At 47.2% G+C, this 21,998-nt stretch overlaps 1 protein-coding gene across 2 annotated transcripts in view; it reads right to left on the bottom strand.

The window, feature by feature from the left end:
- The window catches only part of KDM1A (lysine demethylase 1A), a 165,019-nt gene that overhangs the window by 44,909 nt on the left and 98,112 nt on the right, over positions 1-21,998 (bottom strand). For both annotated transcript variants that reach the window (XM_024199597.3, XM_024199598.3), the window contains 3 exons: positions 11,829-11,940; positions 11,308-11,440; positions 7,353-7,540 (listed from right to left, as the gene is read on the bottom strand). In XM_024199597.3, the coding sequence (XP_024055365.1) occupies positions 7,353-7,540; positions 11,308-11,440; positions 11,829-11,940 (433 nt within the window). The remainder of the gene's footprint in view (positions 1-7,352; positions 7,541-11,307; positions 11,441-11,828; positions 11,941-21,998) is intronic.

Genomic DNA, 21,998 nt, shown 5'->3' with positions numbered 1-21,998 from the left:
ATGACCAGGAAGGAGTATAAAAATATTGCTCAGGCATGCAGGAGTGAAATCAGGAAGGCCACATCACACTTAGAGTTGCAGCTAGCAAGAGATGTTAAGAGTAACAAGAAGGGTTTCTTCAGGTACGTTAGCAACAAGAAGAAAGTCAAGGAAAGTGTGGGCCCCTTGCTGAATGAGGGAGGCAACCTAGTGACAGAGGATGTGGAAAAAGCTAATGTACTCAATACTTTTTTTTGCCTCAGTCTTCACGAACAAGGTCAGCTCCCAGACTACTGCACTGGGCAGCACGTGACCAGTCCTCTGTGGAGAAAGAAGTGGTTCGGGACTATTTAGAAAAGCTGGACAAGCACAAGTCCATGGGGCCGGATGTGCTGCATCCGAGGGTGCTAAAGGAGGTGGCGAATGTGATTGCAGAGCCATTGGCCGTTATCTTTGAAAACTCATGGTGATCGGGAGAGGTCCCGGATGACTGGAAAAAGGCTAATGTAGTGCCCATCTTTAAAAAAGGGAAGGAGGAGGATCCGGGGAACTACGGGCCAGTCAGCCTCACCTCAGTCCCTGGAAAAATCATGGAGCAGGTCCTCAAGGAATCAATTCTGAAGCACTTAGAGGAGAGGAAAGTGATCAGGAACAGTCAGCATGGATTCACCAAGGGCAAGTCATGCCTGACTAACCTAATTGCCTTCTATGACGAGATAACTGGCTCTGTGGACGAGGGGAAAGCAGTGGACGTGTTATTCTTTGACTTTAGCAAAGCTTTTGATACGGTCTTCCCCAGTATACTTACCAGCAAGTTAAAGAAGTATGGGCTGGATGAATAGACTATAAGGTGGTGGGGTGGGGTGGTGCCCCACCCCCTGAGAAAAAGGCTGGAACAGGCCTCTGAGGTTGCGCAGGCCGGCAGCCAATCAACAGAGGCCTGTTAGGAGCCAATCAGGGCAGGGCAGAGGCAGCCAATCAGGGCCGGGTTAGGCCCTATATAAAGGCTGCCTAGCAGGAGGAAAGGCAGTCTCTCCCTGACTGCCAAGGGAGGAGGACTGGCTCCTGGGCTGAAAGGTAGCACCTTGGACAGAGCAGTGCTGGGGAAGGGCAGAAGGAGCTGGGGAGCTCATCCAAGGAAAACTCCAGGCTGCAGGCCTTGCTACAAAGGGCCAAGCAGGTGCACAGGGCCGAAGGGGAAGTGGCCCAGGGACAAAAGTCTGACAAGGGAGAGAAGGAGGGCAGGGAGGCTGCCACTAGGGGGTCCCTGGGTTGGGACCCAGAGTTGTGGGTGGGCCTAGGTCCCCTCCTTCCCCCTTGTACTATACCTGGCTGAGGAGAAGCGTGGCCTGATACAGGCTGTGGCTGGCCCCTGTGACAAAGGGGCTAGACTTTGAGGCTGCAGCCGGCCACTAGAACAGACGGAGGACTGCTGATAACATCAGACCCCCGGAAGGGGGTGAGACCAGGGCAGTGTCCTGAAGAGGACGCCACCAAGCGGGGAGCAATGCGGGACCGGACACCAACAGGGGAGCAGACGATGGACAGGACACCACCGGCAGAGGGTGCCCCACAGAGGAGAGAGCTAATTCCCAGACGTGCCAGCGGGAGGCGCTGAGTCCCAACCCTGTCACAGGTGGATAGAAAGCTGGCTAGATCGTCGGGCTCAATGGGTAGTGATCAATGGCTCCATGTCCAGTTGGCAGCCGGTATCAAGCGGAGTGCCCCAAGCGTTGGTCCTGGGGCCGGTTTTGTTCAATATCTTCATTAATGATCTGGAGGATGGCGTGGACTGCACCCTCAGCAAGTTTGCAGATGACACTAAACTGGGAGGAGTGGTAGATACGCTGGAGGGTAGGGATAGGATACAGAGGGACCTAGACAAATTAGAGGATTGGGCCAAAATAAATCTGATGAGGTTCAACAAGGACAAGTGCAGAGTCCTGCACTTAGGACGGAAGAATCCCATGCACTGCTACAGACTAGGGACCGAATGGCTAGGCAGCAGTTCTGCAGAAAAGGACCTAGGGGTTACAGTGGACGAGAAGCTGGATATGAGTCAACTGTGTGCCCTTGTTGCCAAGAAGGCTAACAGCATTTTGGGCTGTATAAGTAGAGGCATTGCCAGCAGATCGAGAGACGTAATCATTCCCCTCTATTCAACATTGGTGAGGCCTCATCTGGAGAACTGTGTCCAGTTTTGGGCCCCACACTACAAGAAGGATGTGGAAAAATTGGAAAGAGTCCAGCGGAGGGCAACAAAAATGATTAAGGGGGCTGGAGCACATGACTTATGAGGAGAGGCTGAGGGAACTGGGATTGTTTAGTCTGCAGAAGAGAAGAATGAGGGGGGATCTGATACCTGCTTTCAACTACCTGAAAGGGGGTTCCAAAGAGGATGGATCTAGACTGTTCTCAGTGGTACCAGATGACAGAACAAGGAGTAATGGTCTCAAGTTGCAGTGGGGGAGGTTTAGGTTGAATGTTAGGAAAAACTTTTTCACTATGAGGGTGGTGAAACACTGGAATGGGTTACCTAGGGAGGTGGTGCAATCTCCTTCCTTAGAGGTTTTTAAGGTCAGGCTTGACAAAGCCCTGGCTGGGATGATTTAGTTGGGGATTGGTCCTGCTTTGAGCAGGGGGTTGGACTAGATGACCTTCTGAGGTCCCTTCCAATCCTGATATTCTATGATTCAGAACTGCTGGGGTCAGTAAGGTGCTATGAGAATGATTTTTGGCCCCATCTCAGTGAACTTTCAGGAGAAAGTGAGACAGAAGGGGAATCGGAAAAAAGGCATATCGAAGGTCACCTGTCCAGAAAAACAGGAGAGCATCACCCTGGGAGTCACTACCTATAGCCCACTTCAAGCAGTAGCGCTGTAGTTTAGATTTGTCCTGACACACCAATTCCACAGCTTGCCTGCCTTGGAGCAGAGGGAATGAGATGTCGCTCTCCCTGCTTGTTGATGTTGTCCAATAGGATCTGCATGTCGAGGGAGAGTATAAGGCAGGGCTTCTCAAACTGGGGGTTGCAAAGTGGTTACATGGGGGTCTTGAGCTGTTAGCTCCATGGGGCCAACAGCCCCAAGCCTCCATTAAATTAAATCCCATCCCATTTTTAATTTATAAGGGGGTCCTACTCAGAGGCTTGCTGTGTGAAAGGGGTCACCAATACAAAAGGTTTGAAAACCACTGGTATAAGGGGAAGGAAGGCTTTGCAGGTGAGATGAACTGTTTTGAGTTCCAGGATGTTTATGTGTAGCGTGGCTTCCCAGGGCATTCATTCACCTTGCACAGTGTGGTCCAGATGGGCACCCCATCCTGTAAGGGAGGTGTCCATAATGATAGTGGCCCTCAGTATGGGAGGGCTGAAAGGGGTCTCAGTTATGACCTTGGTCAGATGGGACCACCAAGTGAGAGGGGCCAGAACGTCTGAGGGAACAGTGACCCTGAAGTCAACGTGGTCCCCTGGTTGGGTTGTAGGTTGAATTAAGCCAGGCTTGTAGGTGCTGCAGGTGAAGTCTTGCAAGCAGTGTCATGTAGGTGGGGGTGGCCATGTGCTCCAAGAGAAAGAGGCAATCAGGGTGGTCTTCGCAGAGAACTGGTCCACCGGAAGGAAGGCTCGTGTAGAGACTGAGTCCAGCCTTGTCCCTATAAAGTTTATCATCTGCATGGGTGATAAAACAGACTCCTAAGAAGGAAAGGAGGTGTTGAAGAGACTGAATCACGAGAACTTCTTGCTGCGATTGTTCCACTAGAAGCTAGTCATCCAGGTACAGGAATACCATACGTCCCTGGCATCTCATCTGTGCCACTACAACTGCAAACACCTACATAAAGGCCCTTGGTGCTGTACCTAGGCCAAAAGGGAGGACACAAAACTGTTAGTGTTGTTGCCCCACCTTAAATCAGAAGAACTTCCTGTGAGACGGTTGGATGTCCACATGGAAGTATGCGTCTTTCATGTTGAGAGCCACGAACAATAATTCCCTCCCTCCTGGAGGGAGTATCGATGCCAGAGTGGCCATCCGGAATTACTGCTTTCCGATTAATATATTTAGCTGACAAAGATCCAGGATGGGCCTCTGCCTTTTTTGGGAATGAAGAAATATGGTTAGTAGAAACGTCTCCCCTGGTATTGAGGAAGGACACACTCTATAGCACCCTTGAGGAGCAAGGGCTCTGCTTCCTGCTAGAAAATAAATTGGTGGGAGAGGTCCCCTGAAGGGAGTCAGGAGAGAGGGCGATAAGGTAGGAAGGAAAGAAACTATGGAGTATCTATGGTGGATAATCTCCAGTACCCATCTGTCCATGGGAATCTTGCCCCAACTGTGGGCAAAGAGGTTAAGATGGCCACCAAAGATGACAGGAGACAAAGTAGGTGGCATCAGAGTTGGTTTGTGGGTCCTAACCTGCATGTCAAAATTGACTTTTGGCCTACAGCTGAGAGAGGTTTGAGGAGGTGGCAGAGGCCAGGGTCAGAAAGCGGGCACTCTGGGATCTCTGTCATTTGCAGCGAGGCTGTGGATAGGACAGGTAGGTGCCGTGGTCTGAAGGACTGCCTCTGGTGCGTCTCCCTGGGAGTCGGGGTGTAGATTCCCAGTGACTGCAGAGTGGAGCATGAGTTCTTCAGGGATTGCAAAGACTCAGCCACCTTGTTGTTAAAAAGATTGTTTTTGTCGAAAGGGAGGTTTTCCATGGTGTTTTGGACCTCCCTCAAGAAATTCGAAGACTTTAGCCAAGAGTCTCTGTGCATAACCAGTCTGGTGGCCAGAGAATGGAATGCAGTGTCAGCTGCATCCACCACGGCCTTGATGGCCACTTTTGCCACCAGTTTCCCCTCATCTACCAAAGCCTGGAATTAGACCTGGTCATCCACAAGGAACTTGTCCTTAAACTCTGCCAGCCTGTTGTAGATGTTGAAATCATACTTAGCCAACAGCGCCTGGTAGTTGGCTACACGAAACTGCAACTCCACAGAGGAAAAGACCTTCCTGCCTAGGAGGGTCAACGTTTTCGACTCCTTGTCTAGAGGGGTGGACTTTTGTGAGTGTTGTCAAGCCTGCTGCACAACTGGTTGTGCCACCAGTGAATTAGAGGCTGGGTGCATAAACAGGAAATCAGTCCCTTTGGCCAGCATGGGGTGGGGTCACATGACACGGGTGTACGCCAAACCATTCTGGCCTCTTCCAATACAGCCTCATTTACAGGAAGAACCACCCTGGATGGTCCCTGTGGCTGAAGGATATCCAGGAGACGACGCTGGGGATACTGGACCTCCTCCAGCGGAATTTGTAGATTGCTACATGCGTGGCTACCAGTTCTTGGTATTGCTGGTGGTCATCCAGCAGAGAGAGTGGCAAAGGGATGACTGCCTCATCTGGCAACGAGGAGGCTCCAGTGGCAGTACCAATTCCATATCTTCCTTGTCATATACCAGTGGAGCTGGCTGTGAGCAGGGGAGGAACGATAAGACCCCTGCGATGGTGCTGGACAGCTGTGGTATGGGTCCCAGGGGCTCCAGTAGGGCCAGAAAGAGGATTCCATCAGTCTCAGCAGACCCCATGCTTCCCTGGGGCTGGTTATAGCCAGGCAGATAAGGTTGCCTTGGCTCTCTCTCTGGGCTCCTGTGCTGCGGCGGAGACACTGGCAGGGCTATGTCCTGGGACACCTCTGAGTCAGATGACGGGTCCACTGGAAATGGCAGTACAAGGAGCCCAGATCTGATGGATGGGAAAGGGGGCTCTCCTGCAACAGGAGTAACAGTTCATCCTCAGGCATAGGAATGTCTCAGAGAATGGATGGGCGCGACAGGAACAGAGACTATGAGTAAACAGGAACACCTCTTTCAGTCAGGAATGTCTCCATACATCCCAGAGTCGGTGGGGTTACCATTGAGAATACAGAGGGACCTGGTTTGGCTGTCGAAGCTGGCTGGTCTGAGGATTGACATGGCGGCACTCATAGAACACGTGGGGCCGCACTCATAGTTGGAAGCTCCATATGTCTCACCACTGGTACTGACGAATCCCGCTTCTTCTTTACCTTACCTTCCAGTTGCGGGGCCTTTAGCAATGGATACATGGGATCCACATGCAACATCTCACCAGACCTGGCACAGCACAGGGAGGAAATATGTCTCTTATGAGAGCAGTCCACTGTGGGGATCTATTCTTATGCCTGTGAGACACAGTTTCTCACTTGTGTGGGGAGGAGCTTCCCCTTGGGCTTCTGTGCCAATAGCGCCGCATCATGGATCATGCTAGGAGGGACACTACCAGTCAGCAGAGGACACTGTCCAGGGGGCTATCCTTGGTTAGGATCAGATTGAGTCCGGAATCTCAGAGCCTCTTCTATCAGGAATGTATGGAGTCAGAGCTCATAAGCCTCTGTCGTCCTGGGCAGGAAGGACTTACAGGTGCTGCCCTTCGCCGAGATGTTCACCTCACCCAGACAGTAGAGGCATCATTGATGCTTGTTACTGATGGGAAAGGAACAATGGTAGGATACACAGTTCTTGAAGCCCGGGTCCTTGGGCATGGTCCTCAGGTAGCGAGGAGTTCTTCCCCTCAACTGGGGAGGGGTTCTATACTAACTATGCAAAACTATTTACACAGGTATACAGAACAACTTTCTTAATGAAATAAGAGCGAAGGAGGAATAGGGGTTCCAACTCAGGCCATGGGGTGGTAAGAAGGAACTGGAGTGGCATCGACCTGCACTGCACCTTATATCCTCGGTCAGAAGCATGAGGAAAAACACTGCACATATGTGAGTCAATAGACATTGCTTGGAGAAAACTTTAAGACTCAGGTGCATGAGCTCCCACGTGTGGAATATACACTGGGACCGTCACACAAAAAAAACACCGATTGGAATTTCATTTGGCAGTCTCACAGAGACCAAGGATTTAATCAGCATGGGCCCCTGAACTATCCTCTTAAAGAGCTGTTCTTCCAATCCAGATCACAATCAAAGTATAGTGGCGCTGATGTGTACCAACAGGTGTTCAACAGATGTAAACTGACGTTCTTTGCTTCAATGCTGCACTTATGATGCCACTTGGTACCCAGAAGCACACTACAAAGCTACACAGTAAAGAGGAGAAATACCTTAAGAAGGATAAGGGAGGTTCCAGCTCCTATAGTAGAAATGGAAAAGACAGACTTTGTGTGGTCTCCTTTTATAGATGTGTTCCTAAGTCAAGCTCAGTGCATCTCACATTTTGCACACAAATGGCTCTTCACACAATTCAAAGAATGGGGTTCTAGAAAGAAAGAGGGGGGAGCTGCTCTCCAGCTTAGCATCATGCATTCCAGAATCTATTTATCGTACTCATTCCTCTACTGCTTTCCCCTTCCCTGTCAAGTTACCTTGTTAAGATTGCCAAATCCCATTCTTTGCACAGCAGACGTTTTCCACTCAGGAAGAGGAGGCACAAACTGTACAGCAGGTGGTTGCTGTTTCAACACTCCCAAGGGAAGAGTGCACAGGACAGCATCACATTTATAAATAAAAGTCTGGCTAGTGGAGCGGGTGTTCACAGCTATCACTTCGCATCCTGGTAAAGGTAAGGAAAAGCAGGGATTTAGACATTTAATAAGCCAGGGTCCTGTGGAAAAAACAGTGCATGATCATATACTTAGGAGACTATCATAATGCATTTGCACAGTGGGACAGAATTTAGGTTGCAAAGACAACCTTAATTTTGGCATGGTCTAATTTTTGAGTGCTTGAATCTGCAACATTAACAGCATTCAAGGAATTCAATATTTGAATAACTGAACAGTCCTTGTATTACCATAGTGCTTAGAGATAGCAGTCAGTACTAAGGCCCCCACTGCAGTACACCCTGAACAAATACATATAAAGACATTCCCTGCCCCATAGCTCTGCAAAGATGTGGGAAACTGCTTAATCTTGATGCAAATGGAGATAGGATGCCAACGGAGATTCAAGAAGGGGAATAACCGTTCACAGCAGATTTGACAAAACGCAAAGGAGATACCAATGTGAGATTTCTAAAAATAGCTACAGCATTCGACCTAAGGTTTAAGAATGTGAAGTCCCATCCAAAATCTGAGAGGGACGAGGTGTGGAGCATGCTTTCAGAAGTCTTAAAAGAGCAACACTCCGATGGGGAAACTACAGAACCCGAACCACCAAAAAAGAAAATCAACCCTCTGCTGGTGGTAACTGACTCAGATTATGAAAATGAACATGCGTTGGTGCGCTCTGCTTTGGATCGTTATTGAGCAGAACCCATCAGCAGCATGGATGCATGTGCTCTGGAATGGTGGTTGAAGCATGAAGGGACATATGAATCTTTAGCAGATCTGGCACGTAAATATCTTGCAACGCCGGCTACAACAGTGTCATGCAAACACCTGTTCTCACTTTCAGGTGACATTGTAAACAAGAAGCGGACAGCATTATCTCCTGCACTTTGTAACAAAACTTGTTTGTCTGAGCGATTGGCTGAAGTAGGACTGAGTGGACTTGTAGGTTTTACATTGTTTTATTTTTAAGGTCAGGCTTGACAAAGCCTTGGCTGGGATGATTTAGTTGGGGATTGGTCCTGCTTTGAGCAGGGGGTTGGACTCCATGACCTCCTGAGGTCCCTTCCAACCCTGATATTCTATGAATGCAGTTATTTTTTGTACATAATTCTACATTTGTAAGTTCAACTTTCATGATAAAGAGATTGCACTACAGTACTTGTATTAGGTGAATTGAAAAATACTATTTCTTTTTTTACAGTGCAAATATTTGTAATTAAAAATAAATATAAAGTGAGCACTATACACTCTGTATTCTGTGTTGTAATTGAAATCAATACATTTGAAAATGTAGAAAACATTCAAAAATAAATACTATATTATTATTGTTTACTCGCGCGATTAATTTTGTTAACCGCTTGACAGCCCTACACTGGGTTACATAAAATAATAAAACAAGTTTATTAACTACAAAGATAGATTTTAAGTGAATACAAGTAATGAGGCATAAAAGAAAAACAGAGATAAAACACTTTCTGGTGCCTAACAAACGACAGAATCATAGAACTGTAGAACTGGAAGGGACCTCAATAGGTCATCTAGTCCAGTCGCCTGCACTCAAGGCAGGACTACATAATAACTAGACCATTCCAGACAGGTGTTTGTCTAACCCGTTCTTAAAAATCTCCAATGACAGAGATTCCACAACCTCCTGAGGCAATTTATTCCAGGGCTTAATTACCCTGACAGTTAGGAAGTTTTTCCTATTGTCCAACCTAAACTTCCCTTGCTGCAATTTAAGCCCATTGCTTCTTGTCCTATCCTCAGAGGTTAATGAGAACAATTCCCCCCCCCCTTGTAAAAAATCTTTTATGTACTTGAAAACTTATGTCCCCCCTCAGTCTTTTCTTCTCCAGACAAAACAAACCCAATTTTTTCAATCTTTCCTCATAGGTCATGTTTTTTACACCTTTAATAATTTTTTTTGCTCTTCTCTGGACTGTCTCCAATTTGTCCACATCTTTCATGATATGTGGTGCCCAGAAATTGACATAATACTCCAGCTGAGGTCTTATCAGCTCGGAATGAAGCAGAAGAATTACTTCACTGTTGACTTCTATTTAGCTTGTGATCCACAATAACCCCCAGATCCCTTTCCGCAGTACTCCTTCCTAGGCAGTCATTTCCCATTTTGTATGTGTGCAATTGATTGTTCCTTCCTAAGCGGAGTAGTTTGCATTTTTCCTTATTGAATTTCATCCTATTTTCTTCAGACCATTTCTCCAGTTTGTCCAAATCATTTTGAATTTTAATCCTATCCTCCAAAGTACTTGCAACTCCTCCCAGCTTGGTATCATCCACAAACTTTATAATTGTACTCTCTGTGCCATTAACTAAATCATTTAGGAAGATATTGAGCAGAACCAGACCTAGGACCAATCCCTGCAGGACGCCACTCGATATGCCCTTCCAGCTTGACTGTTGAGGATTACTCTATGGGAACGGTTTTCCAACCATACTATATTAGATTCAAACTATATTAACTATATTAGACTCAAAGCTAAGTTTCTGACGACATGCTTCAAGGACTTCCAAACCCCTCGCCCAGAGTTCAACGGCTGTTTCTTTTGTCTTCTAAGGTGCAAAGAGGGAGATGGGCAGGAAGAAAGAAGTAACTTGGTGTTTGCCCCCTCCTTTTTTATAGCTTCACTCCTTCTTTTGAAAAGCATGTCTCCTTATTCTCAGCTGGAAAATGTATCTAGGATGGAAGGATGCTTGCCCTGGGTTCTTTCACCTGTGTATGCTTACATGCAGGTTTTCTCCCTTCCTTCTTTCTGCTTGATGACTGTTTAAATGCAAATTAAGTCAAATACACATTCCTTTGCTCAGGACAGACCTGTTTGCTGACTTCTGCCTGGGCAGGGCTGTGGGGTTTGGAACATGTGCTAACATCATCATACAGGGGAATTTTATAACTTCGCAAACAATGTTGTTACATACATTTCCCGACGATGAGATTGACCAGCAAGTTATTATAAATGATACTTTATAAGGTTCCTCATTGGAAATTTTCAAAAGGAGGCTGAATAGCCATCTGTCTTGGATGATTTAGACACAACAAATCCTGCATCTTGGCAGAGGGTTAGACTAGATGACCACTGCAGTCCCTTCTAACAATTTGTGTATATCTACACTAGCACTTTTGTTGGTAAAACTTTTGTCAGTCGAGGTATGCACCGACTGACAAAAGCACCTGTGTGGAGAGCGCTATGTCAGCAGGAGAGGCTCTCCTCCCAGCTTGGTACCCAGCTGCAGCGGTATAGCTGTGCCGCTGTAAGGTCCTTAGCGTAGACATAACCTATGATTCTACCCATGCTGCTTGGTCTCATTTTAGGCCCACAGAGCAAATCTTGCACAAATGAAACTGTGCCTTGGAGAACAATGTGCTGATCTGTGATGGACATTTCTGAGTAGCACTCCCACTGAATTCCTATTGTCAGAACCAGCATAGACTAGGATGCTTACTGCATTTACCTTAATCTCATTATGAATGGGACTCAGCAGGTCATGATGTACTTGGGACATGAGCAACTCAAGTTGCAACATGATGCAGAGCCCACACAACTAAAAAAACAAGCAACCAACAATTATTATTTGTAAACCTGTTAAAGCTTCCTAAATAGTTCAGGCCCTACAGGCCTTGCTTTTCTATGGCTCTGTGCTCATGGTGTCAAGAGTGTGTGAATCCTGTGAGTGAGGAACAGAGGCAATTATCAAAGGACAGTGCTCCTTGGTAGTGTGACTTATAAAGTTAGAGAGCTTGATTTACCTGAAGCTGTGTAGCGAACTTGTCGAACTGCTGTATTTAATTTAATATCCAAGCCTTCTGCCAAGGCTACAGGCACACAGGAATATCCATTTCTCACAGTCAGATGACTGCCTGTGAATTCAAAATCATCATCCTAAAATGAAATATATAAAAATACATAAGTTTATAACCATAACAGATCAATCAGTACAGAGTTAAATAAATGGGGAACTTTTCCACTTAAAAAGTGCTGTACCTAACTTAATTACAAGAAGAAAATTCCTAGTATTACTGGTAAAATAATTGGTAGACACTATTTTCCTATAACAAATAATTAATTATAATCCGTTTGGGTATTAGCAGAACCCTCTGGAACTCTGTTAATATCCTGTAGAATCTAGAATGAGGGTCGAAGGGATAATGCTGAGGTACATGACATTTAAATCTCTTAGAAATGCTTGCTAACATACAGAAACATGTCAGAATGAAATGCATATGCTAAATCTATGAGCACTATTTTAAAGAATTTATTAATTAGATACCTGGTCCCAGTGCTTCAATGAAAGTGTAGACAGCGGTGTGGCATTAGCAAATTCTAGATTTGCAAAATGCCAGTCAAGTATCTGTCTGTCCCTTGAGGATAAATAAACATCACTAGAAAAATATAAAAAGGGAAAGAAAAAAGTTGACTTTGCAGTGAGTGAAATACAGCAAAAACATTGCCTTTGAAAGCCCAGTCTTCATCGATCGATATATGAAGAACACAAACAGAACACAACCCTACCTCAAAGTTCCTGATCACCTACCTGCAAGCAGCAATTCTGAATATAAGCATGGTGAAAGAGGGATGACCGTGGTTCTATAAAGCCAGTACAGGAGTGTACAGAACTCAGAACACCTTCATTTTGTCCTTCATGAAATACTTCCACAGTGGACGCTCTCTTCGTGGAAACTAGCTAGTGTGGCCTTGAGTTAGGACAGCCTTACCAAAGCACACAACTGATTTGGAGTATCATTTTCAAATATGCCTACGCATTAGGCACTCAAATCCCATTGCCTTTTAATGAGTTGGAAGCCTACCTCCATTAGACTGTATTTGCAATATTAATGGTAATTGGAGGTTTGCACTGAACAGGATTTGTATTTGTAGATCTTAGATACAGGAATCTACATAAAGCATGCTCTACAAACTCCACAAATTCTGAGAGAACAGGCTTCAAGACGTTCTAGAACTGAAGCTGTAAACCTATTTATATTCCCAGACAAATTACCTCAAGACGGAAGTAAGGTTGAGAGTACATGTAAGTAACTCAGGATAAAATACATTACTGGGATGCTACAATAATTCCCAAATCAAGCATTATAAATGTAGGAAATTCTAAGTTTACCCTTAACTTCAAAATCCCAACATGCCGAGTTAAGAAATGCACATAGTGCACTCATACAATCTTCCCCTATAGCAATGCCATGCCTTATCAATATGAGAGAGACATTTCAGTGTATCTTGTCCAAAATTGAAATGCATTTGAAAGACACATTTGATTATCTTTTCCCCTTGTGTTATTATGGGGCAGTCCTTGACCCAGTTACTCCTACTCTCCTCTCTGCTGAGTAGACTTGGTACAATTGGACAGCTTTTGAAATGGAAGATTTAGGATTAATGGTATTGTCTACCATTATTTTTCATATCTAAAAGTTTCTGTCAGCTGAGGCTAGTGCATAAAAATCTTCAGAGAAATGCATGGAGAATTGCCCTCTTAAAATGACAAGTCTTCCACTATTCTCAATGGGAGCGTGTCCACAGCAGGCCTCAGTTTAGGTGCTCTCATTCAAAATGGTTCTGATTACCATTGTTTCCAATGGGGGAGGAGGGGGGGGGGGGAAGCCAGCCAACTTTGCTAAGACCTGCCTATAGCCTCTGTCCCATCGAGAACAAAGGAGGATAGATGCCCCTCTCAAGAGACCCACCCAACTGTGGACAAGTTATGACCTCAATCCCCTGAGAACAATGAGAGATGTCAGCCAATTTGAAAAATGGTTGTTTTATATGGAATTTTCTAGCAGAACATGATTTGTCAGCCCTTACTGAAGGAGAAACTTTCAGTTATGAAGAAGGGGTGAAAAAATAATCGATAATCCTGAAAATAAACTCTTCAAATGTAGCCCACGTGAGATCTCACTCAGTTAACTATAAATAAGCTTAGGCTGTAAGCTCTCTGGGGCAGGGACCATCTCTGTCAAGTGTTTGTACAATACCTAGTCCAGTGAGGTCCTGGTCCATGACAAGGGCTCTAAGGTGCTCAATTAATACAAAAAATAGAAGTGTGAAGCATCTGTGTTCTGTTCCGATCTAGGAAAAGAGTGCTGAGCTTCTTAAAAGGACCCATTAATTTTAATCCCTAAACTAATTAACCAATTTACTTGTAAATTCTCAGAAAATTCATTCTATACTTAAAGAGTAAGTGCTGTAATTTTGAGGAGTACATTCTATATTCTTCATACCTAACAAAGTGTGTGCCCAGGTAGGTGTAAAACAACTATAGAACTACAAGAAGCAATTCCACAACATGTTGGAATGCAGTTAGTTAACCAATTCATTAGTTATTCCCTAGATACAGGATCTATTGTGGACCTACATGAACAATGGAAAAAGAGAGGAAAGATTTACAGAAACTATATTTTCACAATACAAGATGTGAGCAATTTTGGTGTTGGCTTAGAGAGAATGGCCTTTCCTTGCAAAGATGAAGGCATTCAACACAAGGAGGAGTTAAGATAATGGGCTCAGGCTGAGCAAAGAATATATTTGAAAGAAGCTGAAGCAAAGAGGCTGGAAGGATTGTGTGGGCAAGACGGGAGGGAGAGTGGTACTCTGTCAAAAATAACATTAACTATTTCTGTGTCACTAATAACTCAGAAACAAATGATGTTAAATGCTTATAGATCAGAGGTCGGCAACCTTTCAGAAGTGGTGTGCCGAGTCTTCATTTATTCACTCTGATTTAAGGTTTCGCGTGCCGGTAATACATTTTAATGTTTTTTAGAAGGTCTCTCTCTATAAGTCTATATATTATATAACTAAACTATTGTTGTATTGTAAAATAAACAAGGTTTTCAAAATGTTTAAGAAGATTCATTTAAAATTAAATTAAAATATTGATCTTACGCCGCAGGCCCGCTCAGCCCGCTGCTGGTCTGGGGTTCTGTTCACCTAGGCCGGCAGCGGGCTGAGCGGGGCCTGCGGCCGGGACCCCAGCTGGAAAGGGTCCGGCAGCCAGAACCCCAGACCGGCAGCGGGCTGTGCGGGGCCGGTGGCAGGGACCCCACAGCCCACTGCCGTTCAGGGGTTCCATCCGCCGGCTCCTGCCAGCCAGGATGCCAGCTGCCGGACCCGCTCAGCCCGCTGCCGGTCTGGGGTCCCGGCCCTGCCCACATACAGTGGGTACCTAGCTTCTCCCTGGTTCTGGCCCATTCTCTTCCTCTCTCTGCAGTGAGCTGAGGGTGGGAGTGCACTGAGCACAGGGCTGGGGGTGAAGGGTCTGGCCAGGAGCTAGAATGAGGGAGGGGACTCAGGGTTGGGGCAGGAGATTTGGGTGTGGGGCACTTACCTGGGCAGCTCCCATTTGGTGCAAGGGGTGCAGGTGGGAATGTGGGGGGGGTGCAGGAGCTCCCGTTTTGTGCGAGGGGTGCAGGTGGGAATGTGGGGGTGTGTGCAGGAGCTCCCCTTTGGTGCTTAAGGTGGGGGTGGGGATGTGGGGGGGGTGGGGATGTGGGGGGTTGCAAGAGTCAGGGCAGAGGGCTGGGGCATGTGAGGGGGGTGCAGGTGTCAGGGCGGGGGGGGCTGGGTATGTGTGGGGGTGCCAGAGTCAGGGCTGGGGTCGTGGCAGGGGGTAAAGGAGTCAAGCAGAGAAGCAGAGGGCTGGGTGTGTGTGTGCGGGGCACGGGGCACAGGGCTCAGGGCAGGAGCCTGGGGGGCGTGCGGGGCTCAGGGCAGAGGGCTGGGTGTGTGTGTGGGGGGGGTCAGGGCAGAGGGCTCCCCCCACTCCTGTGGCCCCCAGCTGGCTCACCCACTTGGGGCCCTGCGACGCACCACACGAGCACAACTAGCGCCCCCCGGCGAGAGAGTCCCCTCTGGCTGTGTCTGGAGGAGCCGCTCCGGGCGGCGCATAACCCCGCGGTATGCGAGCTCCTCACCCCAGGGCTCTCTGGCCACCACCGATTCCCACTCGCCTGCACCTGCTGTGCACTCAGCGCTGCCGGGCCGCGGGGCTCTCCGCTCCTCCCAGCAAGTACTGATCCATGGCTACGGCCGGGTGCCTCCTTCCAGGGACACTCAGCAGCCGGTGCTGCTGCTGCCGCCGGCCTCTCCCACCTTCACCGCCCCCGCTTATTGCCGCCGGGAGTCGGGACTGGGTCCGGCAGCGAACCCGCTCCCCCAGCACGCCCCCAATCCACCATGGCCAGCTATACCAAGGTGGCCCAGGTGAGCGGGCCCCTCCGCGCCCCCAGGCAGGACTCCTCGCCAGGTGAGGGGACGCGGGAGCCCACAGGCAGGCCGCTGAGGCGGCTCCTCTCTGGGGCGGAGCGGGCTCTGCCCCTCACTGGCTGCGTGTCCTCGGGACTTGGGCAGGCAGCAGCGTGCCATAAAAATCGGCTCGCGTGCCATCTTTGGCACGTGTGCCATAGGTTGCCAACCCCTGTTATAGATCAATGTCCTAACAGATAAAGCACAAGATGGGGTACTAGTTGGTGTCTGCTGCAGGACACCAAACACCATTAGAGAACAGGATGACTGACTCCTTTGGCACCTATCTATAATTAAGGCTAAGACTATGTCACGGAGGTCATGGATTCTGTGTACTGTGTCCAGTTTTGGGCCCCACACTACAAGAAGGATGTGGAAATATTGGAAAGAGTCCAGCGGAGGGCAACAAAAATGATTAGGGGTCTGGAGCACATGACTTATGAGGAGAGGCTGAGGGAACTGGGATTGTTTAGTCTCCAGAAGAGAAGAATGTGGGGGGATTTGATAGCTGCTTTCAACTACCTGAGGGGGGGGTTCCAAAGAGGATGGAGCTCGGCTGCTCTCAGTGGTGGCAGATGACAGAACAAGGAGCAATGGTCTCAAGTTGCAGTGGGGGAGGTCTAGGTTGGATATTAGGAAACACTGTTTCACTAGGAGGGTGGTGAAGCACTGGAATGCTTTACCTAGGGAGGTGGTGGAATCTCCTTCCTTGGAGGTTTTTAAGGCCCGGCTTGACAAAGCCCTGGCTGGGATGATTTAGTTGGGAATTGGTCCTGCTTTGAGCAGGGGGTTGGACTAGATGACCTCCTGAGGTCCCTTCCAACCCTGATATTCTATGATTCTATGACATTTTCAGCTTCAGCTGCCGTGGGCAGTGGGGCGCCCCTGGAGCTCTCAGCTACTGCAGGCAGCAGGTGAACCTGGCAGCTCCCAGCTGCCGCAGGAAGTTGGAAGAGGGCGCCCCTGCAGCTCTGAGCCGCTGCAGGCAATAGGGGGACCCGGAGCTCCGAGCCAATGGCCCAAAGCTCTGAGCTGCTGTGGGCAATGGGAGAACCTGGCAGCTCCCAGCCACTGACTCCACAACTCCAAGATGCAGTGGGTGCTGGATGTGCCCCGCCCCCCTCCCACAGCAGGGCTCGGGCTCTCATCAGTCCCATTTTGTCACGGTTATTTGTAGAAGAAGTCAGGGACAGCTCACAGGCTTCTGTGAATTTTTGTTTATTGCCTGTGATCTGTCCCTGACTTTTACTACAAATAACCATGACAAAATCTTAACCTTAATGATGCCCATGCACCTGAAATGGCGTGGTCGTGGATTGAGGTGTTTGATCTTGCTGTTGCAGTGGGTCAGGAGCTTGGGGAATATCGGAAGTATAATTGGTGGGCAAGATGACATAAGCAGGAGGTTGGGGAACCAGAACTGTCTGGGCCAGAAGGCAGCGATCAAGATGACCCTCACTCTGTCCAGTCGAAACTTGTGTAGAACTTGTGGCAGAAGGAAGGACCGTGGAAGGAAGGCATAGCTGAACTGATCTGACCAGGTAAGAAGCAGAGCATCACAATGGGAGAAGTGACCTAGGACTCCTCTGAAGCAATATGGGGTGCATTTGCTGTCTGTTTGAGAAGCAAATACATCTCCAGTTCAGGTTCCCCACAGAGAGAAATGTCATGCAGCAGCATGTTGCAAAGTTGCCACTCGTGGTCAAGTGCAAGGTATCTGCTGAGGAAGTTTGCTTCCCCAGAAGGTAGGCTACTGACAGAGTGATGCACAGGGAGGCAGATCTTGCTCCCCCTTGCTTGTTGATGTAGAAGTCAGTTGTAGTCTTGTCCAACCTTACAGGGATATGGTGAAAGCAGATAATGGGAGAAAAGACTTGCACATCCTCCATTCTGCCCATAGTTCCAGGATACTGATGTGCATCTCGGATTCTCAAGATGTCCACACCCTTTGTACTGTGTGGTTGTTCACGTGGGCTCTTCAGCCAACCAAGGATACATCCGTAATGATGGATGAGAGTGCTTCCTAGCTTCCCGACAAGGTCCCGCCCTGAGATCTGTGGAGGTGGATGCTCCCGCACTGGAGTTGGACTTCGCAGCAGGAGGCATACTCCTTGTTGAATGAAGCCAAAGAATAGGGTGGGGTTCAATGGCCTGGATGCGACTGGGACCTCATGGCTTTCTCCATGAGGTATCTGCAGAACGACCCAGGTAATTACAGGCCTGTCAACCTGGAAATGATCCCAGGAAAAATAATGGAAGGGCTAACACTGATCTCGAATGAAAGAATGAAAGTAGAGTAGTGAAACCTGGGTGCTGAGGAACGTTAAAGTGTGGCAGAATGACATTTTTGATTCTTGTCGTCTTTGTCAGCTGCTCAATATTAAATGGCAGGATAAAAATCAACAATGAGGGTATTGGTAGCCAAACTGAGGAATCACTTCCATCAGCACTGATTTGGTTTTGGTGGCTTTCCTGGTACATACATATTAGGATGGATGACCCTTCATAATTAATTGATTTACCATTAGCGATCAGGGGCTTTGTGACCAGGGGCTGCTAACAGGGAGTTTCACAAGGGAATTCTCCAGGTGAAGGAGGAACAAATACAGCACCCTTGGGGTAAGTGACTGTCTGTAGTGTGTGTTTGTTTGTGGGTTACTTGCTGTGTGCTGAGCTTGTGTTTGTCCGTCTGTTTGTTTGTTTGTTTGAAGGACCGTGTGCTGTGGCCGGCAGTTGGAAGCTGTGAGCTTCCAAGGAAGGTTTGAAAGCTAGAAGCCTCTGTTAATTGGCTGAGCCTTAGTCAGTGGGCGAGGCTATCAAGCAGGCCAGGGCTTTATAAAGCAGTGCGCAAGCGACCAGGGGCTGCTAACAGGGAGTTTCGCAAGGGAGTTTGGAAGGGGAGTGGGAAGGGGGCAAAGGCCCCTTGCTGTTTTGTAAAACTCTAAACTAAACTACATTTAAAAACTTCTTGATTTAAACTAAACCTTTCATTAACTAGGAGACCATGCAGGCAGAAGCCCAGCAGCAGAGTGGGGGCTATCCAGTTTATTGCGCTGAGTGCAGCATGTATGATTACCTGCCCTGTGGGCGGGTGGCATATGTGTGCATTCAGTGCAAGGAGCTCCAGGCCCTCAGAGACCACGTACGGACTTCGGAGGCCAGGGTAGCGGAACTGGAGGAGCTAAGGGAGGCAGAGAGGTATGTTGATGAGGCTTTCTGGGACACTGTCAAATTGTCCCACCTCCAGTCAGACAGCCCCTGCACTGTTGAGGAGGATGAAAGGCCCAGGGAAGCAGAGCAGTCAACAGGAGCAGAGGGAAACCTTCCCATAGTTGGGACCCTCCTTCCAGATGGTGTTAGGGTATCCTCTCGCACTGAGGTTACCTCTCCGGGGGGAGGGAACTACAGTCACTAGGAAAAGGCAGGTGTTAGTAATAGGAGATTCGATCATTAGAAACAGATAGCTGGGTTTGTGATGACCGGGAGAACTGTATGGTGACTTGCCAGCCTGGTGCGAAGGTTGCGGATCTCTCGAGGCATCTGGATAGACTTATGTGTAGTGCTGGGGAGGAGCCGGTGGTCGTGGTACATGTAGGTACCAATGACATAGGGAAGGGTAGGAGAGACGTCCTGGAGGCCAAATTTAGGCTGCTAGGGAAGAGACTGAAATCCAGGACCTCTATGGTGGCATTCTCAGAAATGCTCCCAGTTCCACACACAGGGCCAGGTAGGTAGGCAGGCAGGCAGGCAAAGCTTCAGAGTCTCAATGCGAGGATGAGACAATGGTGTAGAGAGGAGGGGTTTAGATTCGTTAGGAATTGGGGGAGCCTATACAGGAAGGATGGGCTCCACCTAAACCAAAGTGGAACCAGACTGCTGGCACTTAACATTAAAAAGGTTGTCAAGTATCAAAGGGGTAGCCGTGTTAGTCTGGATCTATAAAAGCAGCAAAGAGTCCTGTGGCACCTTATCCATGCATCCGACTAAGTGGGTATTCACCCACGAAAGCTCATGCTCCAATACATCTGTTAGTCTATAAGGTACCACAGGACTCTTTGCTGCAATTAAAAAGGTTGCAGAGCAGTTTTTAAACTAGGAGATGGGGGAAAGCCGACTGCTGCAGAGGAGCATGTGGATCAGTCAGAGACTTCTCTTAGAGGAGAGTCTATTGATAGAGATTCTCTAGGTTATAGTCAGGAGCAGAGGATGGAAGAGGATAATGTAAGGGCCAGATCAGACGAGAAACATTCACATAAAGAATCGGACACAAATGCTAGAAGTCTAAATAATAAGATGGGTGAACTAGAGTGCCTCGTGATAAAGGAGGATATTGATATAATATGCATCACAGAAACCTGGTGGACTGAGGACAATCAATGGAACACAATCATTCCGGGGTACAAAATATATCGGAAGGACAGAACAGGCCGTGCGGGGGCGGAGTGGCATTATATGTGAAAGAGAATGTAGAATCAAATGAAGTAAAAATCTTAAGTGAATCCACATGTTCCATGGAATCTCTATGGATAGTAATTTCATGCTCTAATAAGAATATAACATTAGGGATCTATTATCAACCACCTGACCAGGACAGTGATAGTGATGATGAAATGCTAAGGGAAATTAGAGAGGCTATCAAAATTAAGAACTCAATAATAGTGGGGGATTTCAATTATCCCCATATTGACTGGGAACATGTCACCTCAGGACGAAACGCAGAGACAAAATTTCTTGATATTTTAAATGACTGCTTCTAGGAGCAGCTGGTACAGGAACCCACAAGGGGAGAGGCAACTCTAGATTTAGTGCTGAGTGGAGCGCAGAAGCTGGTCCAAGAGGTAACTATAACAGGACCGCTTGAAAATAGTGACCATAATATAACAACATTTAACATCCCTGTGGTGGGAAGAACATCTCAACAGCCCAACACAGTGGCATTTAATTTCAAAAAGGGGAACTATGCAAAAATGAGGGGGTTAGTTAAACAGAAATTAAAAGGTATAGTGACTAAAGTTAAATCCCTGCAAGCTGCATGGGCGCTTTTTAAAGACACCATAATAGAGACCCAACTTAAATGTATACCCCAAATTAAGAAACAGTAAAAGGACTAAAAAAGAGCCACCGTGGCTTAACAACCATGTAAAAGAAGCAGTGAGAGAGAAAAAGACTTCCTTTAAAAAGTGGAAGTCAAATCCTAGTGAGGTAAATAGAAAGGAGCATAAACACTGCCAAATTAAGTGTAAAAAAGTAATAAGAAAAGCCAAAGAGGAGTTTGAAGAACAGCTAGCCAAAAACTCAAAAGGTAATAACAAAATGTTCTTTAAGTACATCAGAAGCAGGAAGCCTGCTAAACAACCAGTGGGGCCCCTCAATGATCAAGATACAAAAAGAGCGCTTAAAGATGATAAAGTCATTGCGGAGAAACTAAACGAATTCTTTGCTTCTGTCTTCATGGCTGAGGATGTTGGGGAGATTCCCAAACCTGAGCCGGCTTTTGTAGGTGACAAATCTGAGGAACCGTCACAGATTGAAGTGTCACTAGAGGAGGTTTTGGAATTAATTGATAAACTTAACAGGAACAAGTCACCAGGATCAGATGGCATTCACCCAAGACTTCTGAAAGAACTCAAATGTGAAGTTGCGGAACTATTAACTAGGGTTTGTAACCTGTCCTTTAAATCGGCTTCTGTACCCAACAACTGGAAGATAGCTAATGTAACGCCAATATTTAAAAAGGGCTCTAGAGGTAATCCCGGCAATTACAGACCAGTAAGTCTAACGTCGGTACCAGACAAATTAGTCGAAACAATAGTAAAGAATAAAATTGTCAGACACACAGAAGAACATAAATTGTTGGGCAAAAGTCAACATGGTTTCTGTAAAGGAAAATCATGTCTTACTAATCTATTAGAGTTCTTTGAAGGGGTCAACAAACATGTGGACAAGGGGGATCCAGTGGACATAGTGTACTTAGATTTCCAGAAAGCCTTTGACAAGGTCCCTCACCAAAGGCTCTTATGTAAATTAAGTTGTCATGGGATAAAAGGGAATGTCCTTTCATGGATTGAGAACTGGTTAAAAGACAAGGAAAAAGAGTAGGAATTAATGGTAAATTCTCAGAATGGAGAGGGGTAACTAGTGGTGTTCCCCAAGGGTCAGTCCCAGGACCAATCCTATTCAACTTATT

Source organism: Terrapene carolina, unplaced genomic scaffold (genome assembly GCF_002925995.2).
Source record: "Terrapene carolina triunguis isolate 2854851 unplaced genomic scaffold, T_m_triunguis-2.0 Scaffold236, whole genome shotgun sequence".
Classification (NCBI taxonomy): Eukaryota; Metazoa; Chordata; order Testudines; family Emydidae; genus Terrapene; species Terrapene triunguis.
Note: the sequence above shows the minus strand (reverse complement) of the source record. Positions and strands in the feature narration are given on the sequence as shown.